General features: G+C 34.8%; 1 protein-coding gene across 2 annotated transcripts; it reads right to left on the bottom strand.

Annotated features, from left to right (window-relative positions):
• Nucleotides 1-653: 653 nt before the first annotated feature.
• Nucleotides 654-21,525, bottom strand: LOC128983286 (adipocyte plasma membrane-associated protein Hemomucin-like). 2 transcript variants are annotated; one of them, XM_054402526.1, is made up of 9 exons: nucleotides 21,304-21,525; nucleotides 18,211-18,327; nucleotides 16,789-16,994; nucleotides 12,220-12,336; nucleotides 11,802-11,970; nucleotides 10,670-10,804; nucleotides 4,408-4,681; nucleotides 3,121-3,319; nucleotides 654-803 (listed from the first exon to the last, which is right to left on the bottom strand). In XM_054402526.1, the coding sequence occupies exons 2-8, from the start codon at nucleotides 18,318-18,320 to the stop codon at nucleotides 3,122-3,124; spliced, it is 1,209 nt and encodes a 402-aa protein (XP_054258501.1). In that variant the 5' UTR covers nucleotides 18,321-18,327; nucleotides 21,304-21,525; the 3' UTR covers nucleotides 654-803; nucleotide 3,121. The 2 variants fall into 2 exon arrangements, with proteins under 2 accessions (XP_054258501.1, XP_054258503.1); XM_054402528.1 differs by lacking the exons at nucleotides 16,789-16,994; nucleotides 18,211-18,327; nucleotides 21,304-21,525 and adding an exon at nucleotides 12,562-12,736.
• Between the last annotated feature and the right edge of the window lie 1,849 nt (nucleotides 21,526-23,374).

Here is a 23,374-nt window from a genome sequence, read left to right as displayed (position 1 = left end):
TAATTTAAACATACTATTTTGAAAAGCAAAACTACATTGTTTGTAAATAAAAGTAAAGGGCAGGATTCCAATGTAACTATGAAGCATGTTTAGCAACAATAAAAACATTTGATTGGATGTAAGAATATGAACATGCATCACATGTAAAATTTAATGCCTAATCTATTATTCAGGTTTTGTTTAACAGATTAAATCTGGAAAAAACAGCTGTGAATAAGAAATATTAATTTTGTAAATTTGATAGTTGCTTTGATCTGCTTTGATGGTATGAAGGTTTACATCCAAAAATATGGATGGTTTTATAATTTTTTTACTTTTTTATTTCTTTTCCCTGATGGAAGGTAATTTTGTTTCTTGTTGTATGAGTATAACTTTTTTTGAGACATACCAAGGTGCGTGTAAAGGTTCTTAGTGTTGTTTTAATGAAACCTTTGAATAAAAACAAGTTATGAAAAAATTAGATTGTAAAAAATAAGCGTGCACCGGGAAATGCTACTTTTGATACTAGTAATGAAATATACTATTCCTCAAATCATAGAACAAAATTTTTAGTGTATTTTTTCTTCAGTTAATCATAAACATTTTTTTTAGATTGCTGAAAATATGGTTACATAGATGAAGTAAAACATGGAACATAAATAAAGTAAATTAAATGTTTATAACAATTTTATTGAAAACCACCAACAAAAATAAATATTTTTTAACCGTAAATAAATTATTAGAGATCCAAAAATTATTTTTAAATGGAATGTTAAGTCAAAAATATTCAGTCTCTGGTACTTCTTGATTGTAATGAACTGTACCTGAAAAAAAAGAAATTTGGTCAATGCAGTTTGTTTAATAGTTATAAACATGAATTATTTACAAAATCTATTCTTTAAGCTTAAACTAAAAATAGGCTAATTAGGTTTTAGCTTAAAATAGTATTCATCCCACTCTTGACTCAACTCGACTAAAAACTTTACAAAACCCATGAAATTGATCTCTCACTAAAACCTCAAAAACATTCTTAAATACGATGCTGAAATTACCAGTATTGAAACGAAACACACATTAAAGCAGTCATAAATGCAACAATTACTGATTTACTAATAATTTAAATAATAATTTCTAACAAGCCATGGCTCTTATCTGGGCCTGGAGTCCACCGTGTAGATCAACTTTGTAACAAACATTTAAGAACATGATTTCCAGTTTCCTTTTAAAAAATTAGGCAAGGATGCACAATTTTTATTTCAGCGGCAATTTTTCGATGCGGACAAAATGAGAGCAAAATGAGTTTGTGTGACGCCATTGTCTTCTCTTGAGGGAACACCATTACCACAACTATACGAAGAGCAGTCATCGGTGTTCGTGGTGTAGTGGATAGAGTATAGTAGTGGAAAGTTTTTGTCTGTATCGAAAAACCGCAGCTGAAATAAAAATTGTGCGGTAAGGATTTGGTTAGGTAACCCAATGCTGCTTACCGTAGCCTCACCTAACTAAACGTAACCTAACTAAATTTGTTTGCGTTGGGTAGGTTAGACAATAGACAATTAATCTTTATTTACAAATTCATTAAGAATAGTAGTAGCGTCAATTTACAATTTTTTCTAAATATGTGGTTGATGTGTTGTTTGGTCAAAGATCTGTTGGTAGTATTCTTTTAAAGAGTAAAAAGGTCGATTAATGAGCCATTGATGCAAAGCTGGTTTGAGCTCATCTTCTGTCTTGCTTCTTAGATCTGGTGGTAGCTTGTTGTAGATTTTCATTCCTGCGTATGAAGGTTTCTTTTCAAACTGTGCCGTCCGATGTTGTGGAAGGTTGTACTGCATGGTGTTTCTCAGGTTGTGTTGGTGCATTTTGCCACGCCTTGTAAGGTTATTTCTTACTGCAAATAACACAACTTCCTGGATGTAGAGTGCTACAAGGGTACTTTGAGTGACCTGAATGCTTCCCTGCAGCTGTCGAGTCTGTGGAGTCCTGCAGTTATTCTGACTGCCTTTTTTTGTTTTGTGAGAACTCTTTGCATGTTAGTGGCAGAGGTTCCACCCCATGCTACAAGTCCATATGTAATGTGCGACTCAAAAAGTGCAAAGTATGCTACTTTTGTTATGATGTCATCTGTTGCATTTTTTATATGTTTAAGAGCATAGATGCTTGAACTTAATTTTTTACAAATATTGTCCACATGAGGGGTCCTGGTTAAATTCTTGTCGAGTGTCATGCCCAAAAACTTAGCTTCATCTTCCACTTCTACATCTGGAAGTCGTGGCACTTCATGAGATTTACGGCCAAAAGCTATTTGAGTTGTTTTAGACATGTTTACTGCGAAATCATTGTTGTAGCAGTATTGGTAGGCCATACTGAGTGACACATAGGATTTTACTTCTAGATTTTTAGCTCGTGGTTCATTAAACACTAAGGTTGTGTTGGCGTACCATCACCATCAGCGTACATAAGAGTAAGGCAGTCGTCTCCTATTTGTTGCGGCAAATCGTTGGTAAAAAGAATAAATAGTACCGGACCCATAACAGACCCTTGGGGAACTCCACGATTTATTCGTTGAAAACTTGACCTTGCTTTTCTTATTTGGCTGTTATCTCTGTGCCTTAGTTCTACAAACTGACTCCTGCCTGTAAGGTATCTTTGAAACCATTCTCCATTGTTAGGTTTATTATGGCTAGGTTATATTCAGTTTTACAAGATTGTTTGGATTACTAGTTTTTTCAACACAAACGCACACATGCATAGGATTGATACTTTTTGTTTCCCACAGTTTACTAAATTTTAACTCTTATTTTCATGTAAATAAAACAACATCATTGTCTTAAAAAATATATATCTACTCAGCTCGAGGATTTACAAGGCAAGCTTATGAACTAACTTGTGGTTAAGAGTCTCTGATTTCGTTACGTAAGGGACGGTTTAATTCCCGGCACATCCACAACACATATGGGTTTGGAACTCTTTCCCAAGTGTTATTTGAGTACACTGCACATTGCCTCTATTTTAAAAATACCACTAGAATCAACTTAAAGAATAATGGCAATGAAACAACATTTCTCTCATCAAAACACCAAGTATGTAAAATCAAAATGATTGTCTAATTTGCATTGATCAAATGCATACTGTAAGTACCTCATGTGGCTTTGACCCTAGCCACATAAGTGTTAAACGGTGAGCCGAGGTAGTAGTGTCCGTCGTGCTCCACAAAGTCCGAGACTCCTAGCAGTCCGTCAGTGGCGTGCAAGCTACGGCTGATCTTGCCTTCCTTGGTCAATAGCAGGACGGTCGTACGCTTAACACTGGGCGACGGTAACGACTCAAAATGTCCAATCTAGAAAATATTGTTCATTTATCCGTTAACTCTTTACAAAAATGTTTAGAGCAGTTCTATGGGGTATTGTTATAAAAATTCATAATCATAGTTGATCCTAACAAATCTAAGAAAAGAGTTTGGTTGGAACTGGATGGGCTGGTTGTAGGTTTTATTGATTTTATCAAAATAATTATCATGTGTTATGATATATTAATGAATTACGATAATTTCCTTCTCAATAATTATCTCACAACGTGTAGTTAATATGCTCTCAAATTAAAACACAATTTTTGTCAAACAACACTTCACAGTTTGACAAAAACAGTGTTCTGATGTGAAAAAAATGTCACGGGGATCACTGGAGACAATAATGATGTCTTTGTGAGCACAGAAGATGCTGTAAATTGTTCACACAGCGAAAAAAGATAATGGTGTTTTCAACATCATGGGAGACATATATGATCTTAAAAATACTTAAAATGTAAATAAAAATAAAATTATTGATGATAGTTCAAATAATCAACATTCTAAGGTTATAACATATTTAACAAACTTAAGGCCTAAGTAATAACACCAAAAGATTGTCAAACTTAAAAAAAATGTTTTTCATATGGCTCGAAAAATCATTAAAATCAACACAAAAGAAATACATTGTCCATCTAAATCTAAGTACGGTAATAATTGGGGCTACATAACAACTACCCCCCCCCCCCCAAACCCAAACGTTGTTTTTGTGCTAGTAATTTCAAAAATGCTTGTAAACCAAACAAAGGCGGTCAAATTGAATATGATAAACCTTGTCTAAAAAATCACAACTAAAATACAATGTTTTCAGTGCACAGACCCTCATAACTCTTTGGCTCTCTGGCCAATTAGTAACAGGATGACCCAAAATTCCATTCAAAACAAAATAGATTTTGTCCTTAGCCTATCAATTAATTAATGCTATTTAACAAATGGTCAAAGTTAGATAGTAAAAACATCAGGGTTTAACGTGTTCTCCTCAAAGAATTAAAATACCAATTTTAAACACAAAATCAGCTAGGTAAACAAGAAACTCGTAAATTGCAATAACAGTTAAAGAAGAAAACTAATTCTCAACCAACCAGATGTGCAGTCTTCTTTAGCACCTCGTGGGGATACAAGTCCCTGAGCAGGGAGACGGCGCGCTGACCTAGATACATGAGCCTTGCCAGCAGCTTGCGCACCAGCGGGTACGGCGCCAGACGCTCTACCATGGAGGGATGATCCATGTCTCGAGGCAGCACCAGACTCAAGACAAACCCACCACGGCCGTCTCTGTGAATGTTGTCGGGACAACCTGGCAGTCGGTCAACAAACACCTCGCTTTGGCCTGCCTTGGGTCCCTTCAGGTGGTACCTTCAAACATTTGAGCCACGTTAGAATAACTGGAGTCAGGGATACAAAAATTATGATAGTTATTACAGAAATTTTCTATAAGATTAGGTAAAAATCAGTTTTCAAGTTTTGGATTCAGATTCTAGATCTCATCCTTGAAAACTGTAGTGTATACAATAATAATGTACCATAATTTTGCCATTGTTACGATATTTAGATTTGTTTTATAAAGAGTTGGCAATATGTTTTGCATTTGTGTCCTGACTGCGATCAGGCGACTGTGACGTCATATCGTATGATTTCAATAAAGCTCCCGGATTGGCTACAACCCATCACGCCACTATTCCCTCCACGTTTAACCGCCGTTCCAAAAGTTTCCTTGCTCTCCAGTCCTCAAGATTCCAGCAAACCGTAACCATGTAGTCGGCCGGGTTTTATTTAATTCCCCAAATGGTGTTTTTATTTCAAGTCATTGCACCCCAAACGTTCCAGTGGCGACGAGGTACGAAAATGACTCAACGCGTGAAAAGTTTTTAAGTGATTTTAAGTGACAATCGAAGTGCACCGTAGAAAGGTACGTGTGTTTTTAAAAGTGACAATTGAACTTCTACTGCACCGTAGGAAGGTACGTGTGTTTACAGAAGAATTCGGTCAAGTTAACTTCGAACAGTGCGTGTGAGTGTAAACATTAATGCCGCTTGATGAGAACCTTATTGATAACTTTGGAACTTTATTAAATTTCAAGATGTCGTTCATCGGTGCAATCGGTCCTTTTGATAATTCAGAAGAAACGTGGGACTCATATATCGAGCGTTTTGAATTGTTTGTTACATGTAACGATATTACCAACGCTAAAAAGGTTAGTACGCTTTTGACGGTTGTCGGAGTGAAAACTTATAACCTGCTTAAAGACCTATGTACACCAGACAAACCTGCTACTAAAAGCTACGAGGATATTGTACGGATCATTAAGGGACATCTTCATCCAAAACCATCATTTATTGCCGAAAGGTACAAGTTTAGTCTACGAACACAATTGGAGCATTAATCAGTCGCTGATTACATCGTCAACCTGAAGAAACTCTCTGTCAACTGCGAGTTTAAGGACAAACTACCGGATCATCTTCGGGACAGGATCGTAAGTGGGTTGAGGGACGACGCCACCAAGAAGAGGTTGCTGGGCGAAGAAGATCTCACCTACGAGAAGACGGTCCAAATAGCCACGTCGATGGAGTTGGCAGCGAGAGACACCGCGGCCCTGACCTACCACAACATGGGGGGAGGAAGTCGTCTCCACAACGTCGCTTCGAAGCAGCAGCAGCAGCAGCGGAAGCCGTGGCAGTGCTCAAAAAGTGAAGTAAAGTGCTATTGTTGTGGTAAATCTGGTCATTTAAAAAGTGAGTGCCGTTTTAAAAGTTTATCTTGCAATTTTTGTAAGAGGAAAGGCCATTTAGAAAGTGCGTGTCTGATGAAGAAAAACAATGGTGAGTCACAATCTAAATTTGCATTTAATGATAAGCGTAAGGATGGACAAAAGAACTTTACACCTAAGTTTACCTCTGGTAACAAGTCTCATAAGTATAAGCAAAACTATGTAGAGAACACAGGTGTCAATGACAATGACGATGATTATAGTGATTTAGCTAATTTATTTTCCATCAATGATGAGGAAACTAAACCGAGGGATAGAATAAAACCTATCACGGTTAATCTTAAAGTAGAACATACTGTATTGCCATTTGAGGTTGACAGTGGAGCATGCGTGTCAGTAATTTCTGAAAAGTGTTATAACGATAATTTCTCTGATCTCGAATTAATGCCCACTAATTTGGTTTTGAGCTCCTATACAAACCAGCCAATAAAACCTGTAGGAAAACTTAACGTAAATGTACAGCATGAATCTGAGCATAAAAAGTTGACTTTGTATGTTGTGTCTAAAGGGGCTAATCCTCTAATGGGAAGAGACTGGATTAGGGAACTAGAAATATCGATCCAAATCCCTAAAGAAAATAGTTTGAACACGGTTGAAAAGCTAGATCAAAAACCAGTAATTGTCAGTAAACTGTACAGTAAATTTCCTGAGGTATTTACTGATGTATTAGGTTGTTACAAGGGAGATGCAGCTAGATTAGAGTTGAAGGAAAATGTAATTCCTAAGTTTTTCAAACCCAGACCTATGCCATTTTCGATCAAAAGTAAAGTGGAGTCTGAGATTGATCGATTAGTAAATAATGGGATTTTAACTCAAGTTAGCAATAGTGAATGGGGAACTCCAATTGTGCCTATTTTGAAAAAGGACGGAAGTATAAGAATATGTGGCGATTTTAAAGTAACGCTCAACCCCTATTTAGTAGTCAATCGCCACCCAATTCCAAGGATTGAGGACATTTTTAATAATTTACAACAAGGGGAGACATTTTCAAAAATCGATCTTTCTCAGGCTTACACTCAGGTAAAGTTAGACGAGGAATCAAAGAAGTATTGTACAATAAGTACATCGAAAGGATTGTATATGTAACAAAGGGGGCAGTCAAACTAGAGAACTGTCAATAGGACAGCCTGTTTTAGTCCGTGATTACAGGGGAAGAAATAAATGGACACAAGGTGTAGTGATTAAAGTGTTAAGTCCTGTATCTTATTTAGTAAAATTAGACTCAGGTATTGTATGGAAGCGCCATATTGACCAGCTGGTCGGGTTAAACACTAAGGTAAATTTAAATGATCAACAGAATGATATTACTAGAGAGGTAGTGTTGCCTCCAGCTGAACCCATGTTTGACCAGGATGTTGGTAACAATGCTCAGTCAGCTGGTCGGGCTTCACCCATGAGACCGGAAATGCCGAGTACACCTCGTACTCCAGGACGTAGTAAACGTAGTAGTATGCGCTCATCGCTTACTCCACCGGACGTGACCTTTACATCACCTGTACGATCAGCTGATCGACCCAAACAAGCATCACCATTGAGGCGATCTGCCAGAGAAATAAAACCTCCTGAAAGGTTGAATTTGTAAATAGTTATTTCTGCGTTTTGTTTCCAATTTTAAAGCGTTTTTAATGTTCCAAGGTTGCTTGTTTTAATGTTTATTGTTTTTAGTCCACTGTCAAATGTACACCCGTGTGCTCCTTGATGAGGCAGGTGTGTGAGTAGTCTTAATCTCTTCGTTTGACCTTTGAGAAATACAATTTCGATGGTGGCACTCTTGAAAATTGTGCGTTTGAACGCTGCGGGTAAAAAACAAAATGGCCGCCATTTAAAATGTTTAAAGTCAAATTCCATGAAAACTAGCTATTAAAATAAAATATTGCAACACATTATTTAAAGTCCTTTTTATTCCAAATCGAATGACACTTTATTTGCGAAAATAGGATAATAAATAAAAAAGTTATGTAACTTTTGTTATTAACCGTGTTATTAACCGTAATGCTAATTATCAAAATGGCAGTCAATTTAACACCACAAAGTTAAATTCCATAGAAACTAGTGACAAAAACATTATAAAAGTTACATAACTTTTTTATTTATTATCCGATTTTCGCAAATAAAGTGTCGTTCGATTTGTAATGAAAAGGACTTTACATATTGTGTTTCAAAGTTTTGTTTTAATTGCTGGTTTTCATGGAATTTGACTTTAAAAAATTTTAATGGCCGCCATTTTGAAATTCGATGAGCCTGATCAAAGACTTTTTCGGAGCATGTTTATAGTTGTAGACTTAAAGTTTATACCAAGTTTCATAAAAATATCTTTAAGGGCTTTTGAGTTATAAGTTATTTTCAAAAAAATCAAAATGGCGGATTACGGCTAAACTTAGCCGAAATCAAAAAAAATTATACAACATTTTGGACTTATTTTTGCACATAGAATCTGAATCTGCACAGTCCACTATGCTTTAATGAAACACCCTTTATTACCTTTTGAAATATTTAACTGTCCTGGGACATTACATCCACCCTGATTAATTTTATTTATGAAAAATATAAAATTATGTTTGATGAAATAATGGTTGATCCTACATAAAAACTGTAATCATATTTTTTGTGCAGATTTAAAATAGCTACATTTTGGTATCAACAATTCTTTTGTAACCCTAACGGTTACTGATATAAGTAAGAAAACAAGTTTGCGATGGCGGCCATTTTGTTTTTTACCATCCGGCGTTCAAACGCACAATTTTCAAGAGAGCCACCATCGAAATTGTATTTCTCCAAGGTCAAACAAAGAGATTAAGACTACTCCCACACCTGCCTCATGAAGGAGTACATGGGAGCCTGTATATGTACATTTGACAGGGGACTATTTGTCTTATTTGATTGAATCATACAATATTGTTTTATGAAAAAGTGTTTTTGGTTTTAGGCTATTTAATGATTATTTAATTGGTTTGATGTGTTGATAAAAATTGCGTATTTTAAGAAAAAAATATTTTAAACTTAAAGGGGAGGAAATGTAGTGTATACAATAATAATGTACCATAATTTTGCCATTGTTACGATATTTAGATTTGTTTTATAAAGATTAAAGAGTTGGCAATATGTTTTGCATTTGTGTCCTGACTGCGATCAGGCGACTGTGACGTCATATCGTATGATTTCAATAAAGCTCCCGGATTGGCTACAACCCATCACGCCACTATTCCCTCCACGTTTAACCGCCGTTCCAAAAGTTTCCTTGCTCTCCAGTCCTCAAGATTCCAGCAAACCGTAACCATGTAGTCGGCCGGGTTTTATTTAATTCCCCAAATGGTGTTTTTATTTCAAGTCATTGCACCCCAAACGTTCCAAAAACATAGCAGTTACACAAACCTAGTCGAAGCTTGAAAACCACTAAAACAACCACACAGAGAACTGTTTTGTAGTAAAACAAAAATCTAAACAAATGTCCTTAACAATCTAATAGCAACAAATTTTGAGAACACAAAGGACACACCTGCATAAGATGGTGGATAAAGCAAGACCTCTTTTATAACATTAACTCACTACCAGCAAAAATTAACTTTAATCAAAAAATTGGATTATAAATTTTATACTTCACCGGAAACAAAAAAAAATCTCATATTGAAAATTGTTAATAGGCACAAAGCCACAAGTATAACTTCCGACACCGAATTAACTGAAATTTCCCCCCAAAAAAAAATAGCTTAAGTTAAGCTTCATTTTGCCATTGTTACAACTGGAGCCTGCTTCCTCTCGTATGGTCAAAACAGTTTTACTTCTTTCTTCTTGTGTATTTGTGTGTGTGTTTAGAGTATGTATAAATGTGTATTGGGGTTGTAATAAATGATATTTAAATTGGTTCTATAAATTGAAGAAGGAAATTATTGTGTCTTGACGACTGCTATACCCAGGAATGTTTTTTTATAAAACAAAGGTTGGTAGCTTCTTTTCATTTGCATGTCAGAGCCCTAAAGCCTGAGCAAGGAACATATCAACCAAAGCAAGGGAAAGCTATAACAGTATACAAAAATCATTGTCGTGATAAGTTCAAGTGGAAGCACCACAACGTAAAACCCACAACATTGCTGCCTTGGTATTACAGTCTGTTGTGCTACCAACAGTGGCGGTTCAAAGGGGTGGTGGCTACAGGGGCTAAAGCCCCCTCATTGGACCCTAGAATTATAAATTCAAACATACATTTCATTATAAAAACGTAATGGAGGTTTTTGAACATAGATCTAGACCTTAAATATGGCTTTAAAATTTGAAATTTTCCTGGGGAGGGCCCCCCGAATCCCCTCCTGGTTATGAACACCCCGATAGCCACCCTTGACATGGCCCTAGAACCACCAATGGCTACCAATATGCCTCGCCCAACACCTTCAAACTTTGGAGGTGGTATTTAAATATTATATAGCATAAAGTTAATTTAAACCAAATTTTACTATGGGTTGTATTAAACTGGATCAAAAAGCACCTTTGATGTCACACCAACAAACATTTGATCTATGTAGAAAATTTGGGGAAAATTCAAAAAATTAATTTGCAAGTCGTGTAAATATCTCAATACTAACTTGAGCACCCTAAAGTTGAACGTTTCGCTGATGAGCAGAAAAGCCCCGTCTTCTGAGAGAGCGACTCCATTTGAAAAATGTAACTTGTCCAACAAAACTTTGTTGGTTTTTGATGACGGGTCATACTTCAGCAGCCTGAAAAATATAATGTGAGTTAAAAGAATCAGAGTGAATACTTTTAACAACTGTTCATGAATCAGGGCCTAAGGACATAACAAAACACTTTTGAAATGTGAAATTATTTAATGAGTTAGATCGGAAAACAATTTTTGCCAATCTCAAAACAAGCTCTAGAAAGGAATTAATTAGGAAGTAGAAGCGGGGGACCAGTTTTGATTTATTCCTATAAAAGTCTAGTGTTGTTTTTAACATATTTTTGTAAGGAAAGGTCTACCCTGGTCTTGTTACTATCTGATATCAGATCTTTTGTAAGAAAGCATCATTAATTAATAGCCCAATGGCAAATATGGTATCTGAGTCTGGTAACAATCTCACTTGGAATTAAACCAGGAACCTTAGGATTTAAACACAAGCACTACATACAACCACACAGATCCTCAGACAATGTTGAGGCCCGATGCACTTTCAAGGATCTAAGGAAAGAGTCATACTAAAAACTGTCTTACAAAACTATAGCCATTAGTCAATTAATATATTCATTTATATTTATTTCCATTTTGATTAGGTATGTACCCTATTTTATTGTTATCGTAGCATAGATCCTGCAAGCATGATATCAATAAATCAATGGATAAAAGTAACAAACCAGTATCGACAGTTCTTCCCCATTATACTTCCCTTAACATTGGCACTCAATTTATATTTTTGGATTATATATAAAATGGCATGTCTTGAGAAGAGATACAGGAACACTATTGAAGGAGGTAGGAGAATGGCAGCCGAGCGGGATAAGAGCACCTGGAAGGCTTAAAAGAAGATGGTGGGATAGCGTGTGAACAGACATCGCAAGAAAAGGAGCGGAAGTAGATGAGGCGACTGGAAAAGATGGCAAGCAATTGTTGGCGAGGCCAAAATCCTTCTAGCGTATCAAGTCAAGTCAAATATATAAAATGGCACTGTAATAAACAGAGACAGTGTGCAAACAAAATTAGATTTTTATAAAACCACTCACCTTCCGTTGCCGTTTAGTAGAGCGAGAAATACACCGTCATGTAAGTAATGAGAAGTGGAAGAGTCAGTCCAAAATATTGCGCCGGTATTGTCCACAGCTACAGAGTTAGGAATCATGGGTTTCTTGCCTTCAATCGTGTCATTCACTGACACCAAGTTCTTTGATTTACCTTCAACAAGAAATTAATCAATATAGCAGTAATACTTTAACACTGCATCATACGTAGTGAACAATTTAACGGGTTGATAACAACTACAATAACAACGATAAAATAAAATAACACTCAGTGTTTAAGTAACTATTTGAAAATAATAATAGTCATATTCGTTCAATAAAACAGTAGAGCCTATGTTATAGGGTAAGGTCATTTCGGATAACCAAAATTTCGGTAAAAAAAACATGAATGACTCAAACTTACCTGTAGCTAGGTCTACCTGGAAGATACCATAGTAAGCATCAGCCACGTACATTTGATTCTTTTTGTCAAAAGCCAATCCAAGTGGGCGTCCACATTTGGCCTCCTCGTGGAAACCCTCTGAAAAAAGCATAGAGGTTTAAAAATTACAGATAAAAAAAATATAATTTGGACTTTTCCTTAAAAATAATTCTAAAATAGCACAAATGGTGACAGACATAGTATAAAACTTATTTACCAGTTAGACATTTATTTAATTGTAAAGCATGTAATGTAAAATTTACCCTAAAATGAGATAGAAAAATCCTACTACTTTTCTTTAAAGAGGTTGGCACCTCCTTTTACCTTGCATTCGCCTGTCTACATGGGCCACTGAGGCCAGTGCATGGAACATATCCAGGATAGCAAGGAGAGAGCTGGTACAGTACAAGGGTGAACTGTACTGATAAAAAGTAGTAACAGTGACCAGGATCCGAACCCACGACATCGCTGCCTTGGGCCCAAAGTCCGTGGCCCTACAGACTGAGCCACTGACTCACCAAACTTCACTTTATCGATTAAAACACATTCAAACAGTCTTCAGATTACATTACAAGACGAGATGTCTACTTAAATAATCAAAAGATAATGGTAATGCTAAGTGATTGTGACATAAAAAGACTAATTAATTATTAGTAAGCTTTTGAGCTTTTTAAATTAAGACAGTTGAGATGTTGATTGTCCAAAGACTTCAGATGTTTAAATAATGACACAAACTAATTACATTTTGTAAAGACAAAATACTAAGGCATACACAATAAAAATACTAAAAAGAACCAATCTTTTTTTTATTAGGGCATTTTGTAAGTTTTCCTATAAAAAACTGGGCCCTTATCCTGATTTGTAGATACTGGTATTGGTATATCAATTTAGGCATAGTTTCAAAATGCTGAGGCTAATTCAGGTAGAAAATTTAAAAAAAATGTACTCAACAATCGTTTTCTTTCTAATAAAAAAATGTCTTCATGGAATAGATACCGGTAAATCATTGTACTCGATAACAATTCAATGAACCAAGAATGTACAAAAAAGACAAGAAAAGACCTAATCTCGGATCCTATTAGGTTATCTAATGATTAGGTCATCATAATTTTATTTGACATTGAAACTTTGAGCTTTGATTATTCGTTATCAAGGTGATTCAGACTAAACTGAATAAATGTTTTACATCAGAACATAAACTTACTTATTACTGTATTGTCAGTTTGAATATTCTTTATAATACTTTCATTTTGAGAAACTCTTTTAAACAGAAATCTGTAACAAGCAGATAAGTTACTTAGGCCTAGTTAAAAATTTAAAAGTTAAAAATCAATGTCACCATGTAATTTTAGCAGTTGGACATCTGATATTTATAACTATGTTGTATTTAAAGATTAATTAGTAACTTACATTTATTTACTTAGTAATTCAGTTATATAGTATGCACAAATACTAGAAAAATACTGGTATTAAAGTAAGGATCATAAAGATAAACAAATGAAACAATTGTAGTCCGAATCCTATACTAATAGCATTGAACATATGTTTTGGCAGTTCCGTTTAAGCAATGTTAAATTTTTTTTCGGGCCAAAAACGTAATTTGTTTATGTATTTTTCTAGTATTTGTAATAGTATGTCTCGTTCACTCAAATAAAACAAGATATGTTCATGATTTCCATAGCTATTCAATATCTATATATTTAATACACAGTTGTAACACTGTTTTCTCAGTAATTACTGGACCGATCTACAAGATTTATGTCTCAAATTAAAGGGGATAATGTGTAGATTTGCCGAACTTCGTTAGAATTTACGTTCTTTCTAAGGGCTACGACCTACAGCCCTTTAAAGGTCGAGTCAACACAATTCTTATTGAAGAATATAATACACAGTTTATAAATTATTCGTCAGCTGTTTAATGTTTGTCAGTCATTTGTTATTATTTTTATAACCTCACTTTCAGTATGCAATTATTAAACTTGGAGTTTCTGTTTATAAACACACGATTTTGATCAAGGAAAGTGTATTTGTTAACTTATTTTTGAGATGTTTTAGTTTTCCTGCAAAGTGATCTGAAGGAAAGTGGTAATTGAGTTTAAGTTTGAGTATGGAATGTGAAATAATACCCATAGTAGGGAACGGAATCTTATTGTTTTGATCAATATAATTTATTCTCTACGGCCACCAGAATAATCATGGGGAAATCCGCTTGCAAGTTGTACATACAATTGCTAATGAGTGGGAAACATACAAATATTTTATAGTAGGTGACGAATCTTACTCAAGATCAGTGTTAGACGTTCAGTGGTACCAAACTTTACCTTCTCGAGATGGCGAGTACGCTGGGATACGTGGAACTACAATATATCAGTGAATTTTTTTTCAAGTACACAGGGAAGTTGCTTGAGAAACTGTGACTTACAATTCGGTTCTGGCGAAGAAGTATGTGACTTGATGTGGCAATGTTGACTCGGGTCATTATAGCGTTATAAAACTTTATAATTAACCCCAGGGTGTGAAAAGTACAAAGAGAAAAAGAAAAGGTAATCATTAACCAGGCGTAAAGAGACATACCGAACAAAAAAAAAATGTAGAGAACCATCGAACTAAAAAGGTAAAGAGCAGTGTTAGTGCTAAATGTGCTCTGGAAGTCCCTACAAAAAAATACCAACTCTTTTGAATTGGGATCGTTAGATTGGATTTGTCACTACTTCAAATCTATGAATTTCGAGTCAGAACAGACAAACTGGGACACAAAAATGTTTTAGTTTTCCTGCAAAGTGATCTGAAGGAAAGTGGTAATTGAGTTTAAGTTTGAGTATGGAATGTGAAATAATACCCATAGTAGGGGACGGAAACTTATTGTTTTGATCAATATAATTTATTCTCTATAGCCACCAGAACAATCATAGGGAAATCCGCTTGCAAGTTGTACAGATAATATTGCTAATGATTGGTAAACGTACAAACATTTTATCGTAAGTGATTAATCTTACTCAAGATCAGTGTTCGACGTCCAAATTTTACCTTCTCGAGATGGCGAGTACGCTGGGATATTTGGAACTACAATTTTTCAGTGAACTATACCCTAACTATATTTGTTCGAGTAGGACACAGGGAAGTTGCTTGAGAAACTGTGACTTACGATTTCGGTTCTGGCGAAGAAGTATCTGACTTGATGTTTAAGGGCAATGTTGACTCGGATCATTATAGCGTTATAAAACTTTATCATTAACCCCATGATGTGAAAAGTACAAAAAGAAATAGAAAAGGTAATCATTAACCGGGGGCGTAAAGAGACATACAGAACGAAAAAAAAAACATGTAGAGAACCATCAAACTAAAAAGGCAAAGAGCAGTGATGGTGTTAAATGTGCTCTGGAAGTCCCTTCTAAAAATTACCAATTTTTTTGAATTGGGGTCGTTAGATTGGATTTGTCAGTACTGCAAATCTATGAATTTTTTGTCAGAACAGACTAACTGGGACACGAATATTTTTTCCTTATGTTGTCACAAGGGGAAGGTAAAATTAACTCCTTATCAACATTTTGAGTTTATGGAAAATCTTATCAACAGCGACTATAAAAAAAAGTATCAAGGGTCAAAAGAGACAGAAAACTATTTGAGTAAAATATAATACAAATCTGCATTTGAAATGGCCAGTTCTAAGTCTCACTTGAATCAACATCTTTCTGGTAGTGGTAGTCTACATAGTTTTAAAATCCACGACTCCTTTTCCATCAAATTGGACCGTTGATACCCTCTAACATTGAACAAAGTATGCCCTACTTTATATATACGCCGTAAACACAGCTTTTACTCACAGTATGGGTCAAAGATTCGTGAAATGCGACCAACTGCTGATGCGTGATTTACATGTAGGCTAAGTGACTATCTTTATTCCATACAACAAATGTAATGAAAAAAAGACGAATATAGGAATATACATGAGCAAATTATCTAAATATCATAAATAGCTGCTTATTAGGTTATCAGCATTGCCCAGTTCGTATACTATTTATTTTTCAAATGAAACTCGAATTAATATAAAACATTCATTTGGTTAAAATAATATATCGGTTTGATTAACATAAAATAGTTTATACAGGCAAACTATCAGTTCTATTTCATGTAAAAAATTAAACAACCCCTAAATAAAATACAAAGATAAACAGTATTTGGTAATTATTATTTCTTTAATTGCTGACAATATTCCCGTGGCGGAGCACGGGCGGTTAACTAGTTCATATTAAACAGTAGATTGCTGTTATTCTTTCTATTCCCTATTATTCATTATTTTGAAGGAAAACTGTCGTTTCTACTTTCAGTTTCATAATAAGTTTATTATTAACTAACGTCCTAAGAACTTATGATAGTTTTTACAAACAAATTTCAGTGAGACAATCTCCGTTTTACCGAAACATTACTTGCAAAAACTTGAAAACCTCCTGATTAATCATGATTCTAATTCTAAACTGCAGAACCATACGGAAACTAATATTTATCAAAAGGAAATTTTACTGTATATAAAGAGTTAAATCTAAATCTTACCACATTTTTGTCCAAACTTGGCAACAGGCTGTATTTTGTTTCCTACGATTTTGACGACATGGCCGCCATGTAGAGTTGTGTAAATTTCTCCGTTGTGCACTTGTATATCTTCTGGGCCATGGATTACATCTTCAAACAATTTTTCGGCTCCATTCAATCGTGAATTGACAGCCAACGAACCCTCCAACGGGACAGAAGGAGGTATGCTGTAACCCTAATTGTATTAATCTTTGTTTTAAATAACAGATACTTACTCTATGTAAAAACTAAGTCAAAAATTGTCTGCACATAACATTTGTAAAACACCTGTTTTAGCAAATTTCCCTATTGGAAAAAAGTGAAATCTATTGTGACAAAGCGCACAGCAAGCAGATGTGTAATAAAGAGACGATTGCCAGCGCAAGCGTTGACTCATCTTTGAGCTACTGATCGATATTTCTTTTGAACTACTTCCAAGTTATTTTTGCTAAACAAACTGTAATGTCTAAAAAATAGCGTGAGAGCCTACTTCTTATCAATAATAGGCCAAAACAGTTGAATGCACAGTACAAACAATGTATTTATGTAAGATAGATTTGTTACACTAGGCCTAGTGCAAATTTACAAAAAACTTTAAATTCTTCAAGATTAAGCTGATCTTTTAATTAGCAGTATTTGGACTAGCAGGAGTCAAGTGTATAAGTAAGAAGTGTGTGTTTTTTGAGAGCATGATAACCAGCTGACAACTTCCGGAAGTAGGCTTGGTACTTTTCTACTATACCGACCACACCTAATAATTATAACCTAACTTAAGGGTGGACCATGTGTTAGGTTAGGCTTTGAAGATATTGTTATTTAACTGATGCAACCGATCTACAATGTACGTTATAGTCGACTGATTTACCAGTCAACATTTTAAGACCACACAGCTAACTCCTCTTAACCCTCAAGGCCCCAAGAGCCATCTTATGACGTCATTAAACAGTACCATGACTTCCAAATTAAAGTGTACAAACCATACTGAAGCTATGGGGCTACCAGTGTTACTGCCACAGACCATCAAGTCTGACCAATGGTCAGGAGGTCTAAGTTTAGTGTGTTGTTCAATGGCCAAGAGATAGCATTACAGACCATTCAAATCCATGTTGTCTTTCTTTATGTGTGTGTTAATCTTGGTGCGAGGGGGGGTTCCAATTTTTAACTAAATTATTCAAGGGTGGCAACCCTGAACTGTACCATAAAAATTAACCTATGGTTGGGCCTCAACTAAAAAAAAAAGGTTAAGATAAAAAGAGTTACCTTTTATTGTTCAAAGGGTAGCGGTAGCAGGCATGTGTTAATTAGCAAAAATAAAGAAAACGATCTGATTGTTAGTAACATGCATAGCTGAGTTCAACTAGAAGCTTATTTTTCAAAGTTCATCCTGGTAAACTTTTATCGAACCTGTAAGCTTCAAATTCACCATCAGGAGGTATTCCCGGGATCACAGCAATGAGCAGTAAGAAAATCGACAATTTCGAAAGCTTATGGATTGCTGAGATTACAAAACCCATAATGAACCTGTAACAAAACATTAAAGAAATTAACATTCACATAAGTTAATCTAAACAAGGGCCTTTAAAATATGACAATTTTATTTTTATCATAAAATAATACTAGACCACCTAAGTTTATTAAAGTTTTAAGTAGGTCTAGGTTATGAATACTTACTTGAATACTTGTCTTCTACATCATTGACCGACAAGTCGGATAGATTGCGTCATGTTTTATTTTTATTTACATATTTACTAAACACTATACAAACTATAAATAATATCTAATATACTTTTTGTGGCAGACATGTCACGTTACAAAAAGGGGTTTGTTGTCCAACTCTTGCAAGGCGTACAATGGCCTATTCAGCAGTCCATCGTGAATCGCACTCTTAAAGTCTGGCAGGTCCATGTCACACACTCGCTTAGGCAAGGTGTTGAAAACCCTAATTGCCGAACGCGGGTAACTCCTCATCGTCTGTGCAAGTCGGCACCGAGGCATGTTGAGGTCTAGGGCTCTGCGGGTATTGTGGGTGTGGACCTCCTCCCTCCTGCCAAAGAGTCCCACCTTGTCCTTGAGAAGTACAAGGATGTCGAGGATATACTGGCTGAATACAGTGAGCACCCTATGTCGGATGAACATAGGGCGGCAGTGCTCCTTGTAGAAAGAGCATTTGTAGGCCTATGTATTTTGTTAGGTTGGAGCAAATATAATTTTAGGCGTATACCCTTCAAGATACAGTTCACACTTGAAGAACTGAAAAAACTTACAGTTAAACTCAAGATTAAGTTAACTTAAAATAAGCTCAACTTCAATCAATCAGCCATAGGAATTGTTTAGCCTATAGCCTTCTTAACTGTAGGACTGTTAAAAACCAGTTTTAAATTTCTAAGAGTCAAGGATTGTGGTTAGCGTATTGTACCTGAATAATGAATAATAAATGAATAAATGATTTTATTTCCATTAAAAATTAACAATGTATGAACATTTATAATATTGGAAATATAACTGACCACTTTAACAAGTTGTGTGGTCAGTAGAATAAATTATAATAATCTAAAAATCAACATCAAATAAGCCTCGATGCAGGAGGGACGGGTTAAATTCCCCACAAAACTTTTACGGGTTTGGATTGCTTTCCCTTAAAGGCGTTAAAACTAAAAACTGCCACTGGCAAAGACACAAGAAAAAAATAGAAAAAGGATTAAAACAAGAAAGAACTGTAATAACTTAAGTAGGCCTAACCCCACAGCCCTATGTTAAGTTTAGGCCTGTGCATGTTTAGGTGAGTCAATCGATGGCTTAACGTAGTTGATAGAGCCCAGACGGAGTGTGAGGGTACAGTTTCTTAACTGGGCTACGCTAATATCGATTGGAACTATCGAATTGAAATATTGATTAATAAGATAATTTTAAAACTAATCTAGGCTATTATAAAATTAATTTATCATAACCTAACCTAACCAACCAAACTTGCTGATGGCGAAAAAATCGCATGAAAGTTTACTAATCTGATTGATAGTTTCAATCGATATTAGCGTAGCCCAGGTAAGAAACTGTACCCGAGTGTGAATCCATGGCAGTGAAGTGGTGGATCCAAAAGTCTTTAAATTTTATCAATACAACTCGTCAATACAGTCACACCCTTCTACAGTATTGAAGAATTCTTTGCCTGTGATATTAGCCTAGTTTTTTAACTACATTGATTTTTGATTTTTCTGTGATTTTATATTGTGATTTTATCTTGTGTAAATTTCTAACTTGTAAAACTTTCATTGCTAGCTGCTTGCCTAGTGTATTATTTATTCAAGTAAGTATGTCGCCCACTGTGATTTAACTTTTTTATACTTAATTACTATTGCATATATTATTTAGTAAGCCTGTCTGTATTATTCATAATTTATCTTATAAGTACCTATTCTTTGTGCATGTAAACCTTAATTGATGTAGCTTGATTGCATGTACACTTGTTTACTATATTGACATGATCTATTGCATTTTATATATAATGTTTAATGATCAAATAAATCTATCTATCTATCTATCAATACCGATTAACCACTTTAATCACTGCATGTGCACGTTCAGGACCTAGGCCTCTGTGGACGGGCAAATGCAACATCAGGTAGGCTATAAAAAGCTGCAAAACTTATAAGAAAATGTGAATAAAATCTATTCTTTATGCATTTAATACAAAGAAAGCAAACTCAGGGTCAGATATTAAAACAGTAAAAAGCTGACAGTAAAAATATACAGTTAACTTACAACTAGGTTAGACATACAGCACAAATTATTAAAAAATTTATCATTGTTAGTCTACATTTGCTCAGGTTTTAGTTTGTTGCTCTTGTCAAGATTTTTCTGTTAAGTAATATAAATACGTCCCATTGCATGTTTGGCTTGTCCCTTAGATATTAGTAACATTGAATATTTATTGTAAACATAATTGTAAATTGGTTTGTTTGGACCGTTGGAAGCAAAATAAAATAAAGCACTTTTACTTTGAGAAGAAAATTTGCTACTTCTCAAAAAGGTACACACAAGAATGCAAGATTGTTTTGCATTCGTCTAACTTATATTACCTATTAATATTATCTAATGCCCTACTGTTCTTTACTTAATTTTGGAAAGGCAGTTCATATTAGTTATTGATGAATTAAGTTTATTGGCTACCTAGTTATAAGATGTGTGTCTGAGGTTAAGAAACTATCTTAGTGGAAAGCAATTATTTAATAAAGTGTTGCCAAGACTCTTAAAACAATGTTAATATTGGACCTAGACATGTACTTAGTTAAAATATAAGACAATAGATTCCAGATTAGTAATTTCTGATCTAGCCTTTGGCTTTTCCTACCTCCTAATAAATAAGAATACAACCATAAAGTTTTGTTAAGAATTTTTTTTTTATTATAGAAATAATTATGTAAATCACACAACAAAAGCACAAACAGAACATAACCTTATAGGAATAATTTAAAATACTGTAAGATTTTTTTTACTTACCGGTACTGGTTTGTTTTTGTTACTTAAAATTGTCTTCTAAAAGTTATGTATTTAATTGACAATTATTAACTAATTTTTCATTTTCAGAGTTATTTTGTTCTGGAGTGAAATAAAATAACAACGCCAACTAATAGAAAAGCTAACAAGTGAGCACTGAGCAACGAGCAGTTGATGAAATGTCATTAATAGTAAACAAAGACAAAAAGTGACCCACCGATCCAGTCTGGCAGTCTGCTATGCTTCTGCCTTCTGCCTGCCTTCTGCTTCTGCTAGTCTGCTAGCGACAACCAAGCTTGCCAATGTAAAAACTAAAAATAGATAAGTTAGTTTCTTAAAAGTGAAATGATACTATTGACTTTGTATGTTAATGTATGTTGTATGATTGGCAACGAAATCAAAATTTTTGAATCTTATCTTACAAATCGGCAACAAAAAGTTTACGTAGGAGACGCAAAGTCTGCTGCTACCGAGGTGATGTATGGAGTGTCACAGGGGTCGGTCTTGGGACCTTTTCTGTTTTTAATAATGGTAAATGACTTGCCCGAAAACATATCTGCAAAAACAATCATGTTTGCGGACGATGCAACTTTTTTTGCATCTGGAAAAAATCATGAGGTCTTGTCCAACCAAATGAATACTGTAGTTTTAAAAGAAGCATCTGAGTGGTATGCTGCAAATAAATTCCTTCTTAATGTAAATAAAACACAGAACATGACTTTTTCTTTAGATTTAACCACTCTTAAAAAGGTAGACAATGATGTGAGTGTTAAACTTCTAGGGTTTTATCTGGACCAAAAGTTAGGTTGGGATGATCATGTTGCAAAAACCTGTTCAAAACTATATCAAGGGTGGTTAACATGTTAAGATGTCTGAAAAGTAAGCTTCCATGTAAATATCTTCGATCGTGTTATTTTGCTTTCTTTCAAAGTTTGTTGCTTTATGGTTTGTTGTATTGGGGTAGTAGCTCCAAAGTTGAGAATGTGTTAAAGGTTCAAAAAAAAGCTGTTAGGATCTTGGCAAACGCAGTTTCTGCAGATCACTGATGTAGACCACTGTTTAAACAACTTAAAATCCCCACTGTTGTAAATATGTATATTTTTATTTGTCTAGTGTATGTGAAACGTAATTATAAAAATCTTACGCTGTCGAATCAGGTCCATGACCACTTTACCAGGGCAAGTCACAAAATATTTATTGATAGATTTAGGCTTAGTAAAACCTCAAAATCATTTAAAGTCATGAGTGTTAGGCTGTTTAACAAACTACCTCCTAAAGGACAAACAGCACAAGAAATTTTTAGTAAAACTGTTTTTGACTGGCTTGTAGAAAATCCATTCTACCATGTTGATGAGTTTTTAAATATGTCATTGCACGACTCAATTCTGTGTTTCAAGTAGTAAGTTAATTTTGACAATCATGTTGAATGTGACTTAATTTAGGCTATTTTAAATGTGACACTGTCTATTACATGTATTATGTTTAACGACAATAAAAGATTCTATTCTATTCTATTCTATGTATTTAAAGCATTAAAGTGATGAAAATTGTTGACTTTCTATGATTTATAGTCAATAGGAATGATACCTTGTTTCCAATGATCTACGCGTTTAAAAATCAATCTTTATATGCTATTTTCCAAAATTTCCATAAACTTTTTTGCACATTTTTACTTTCTCCCCTACACCATAGTATATGGAGAATAGTATATTTCATTACTAGGACCGAAAGTGGCATTTTCCGGCGCGCGCTCAAGTTTTTGTGTAAGGCGAAGCCGAACACAGGGAACACCAATTTCACGTGCGAGGCGAAGCCGAGTACGTGAGAGCTATTTTCACGTAAGAGGCGAAGCCGAGGACGGGAATAATGAAGCAAGTGCCGGATAATAACTTTCGGTACGAGTTATAAACGATACTTTTCATCACGACGCAAAAATACACAAACACAGAATAGCAGACCTCATCAGTAATATTACAATAATTATCTATCAAACAATTTGTTGAAACATAAAAATAAAATAAAATTTTCTAAAAGTAAACCTATGTTCATTTTTGTTTGATTTTTAAAACATAAA

The sequence above is a fragment of the Macrosteles quadrilineatus genome, unplaced genomic scaffold (assembly GCF_028750875.1).
Source record: "Macrosteles quadrilineatus isolate MER2022 unplaced genomic scaffold, UCM_ALF_1.0 Scaffold_1__1_contigs__length_201487025, whole genome shotgun sequence".
NCBI classification, from domain to species: domain Eukaryota; kingdom Metazoa; phylum Arthropoda; class Insecta; order Hemiptera; family Cicadellidae; genus Macrosteles; species Macrosteles quadrilineatus.
This window is presented reverse-complemented; position numbering and strand designations above follow the sequence as displayed.

Excerpts from the sequence above, each read along its gene's own strand:
- LOC128983286 (XM_054402526.1), bottom strand. The coding sequence starts at position 18,320 with ATGGGTTTTGTAATCTCAGCAATCCATAAGCTTTCGAAATTGTCGATT. Across the intron at positions 11,971-12,219 it reads CCAGGTAGACCTAGCTACAG|GTAAATCAAAGAACTTGGTG; the intron begins GTAAGTTTGAGT and ends TTCTTGTTGAAG. Across the intron at positions 10,805-11,801 it reads CTACTAAACGGCAACGGAAG|GCTGCTGAAGTATGACCCGT; the intron begins GTGAGTGGTTTT and ends TATATTTTTCAG.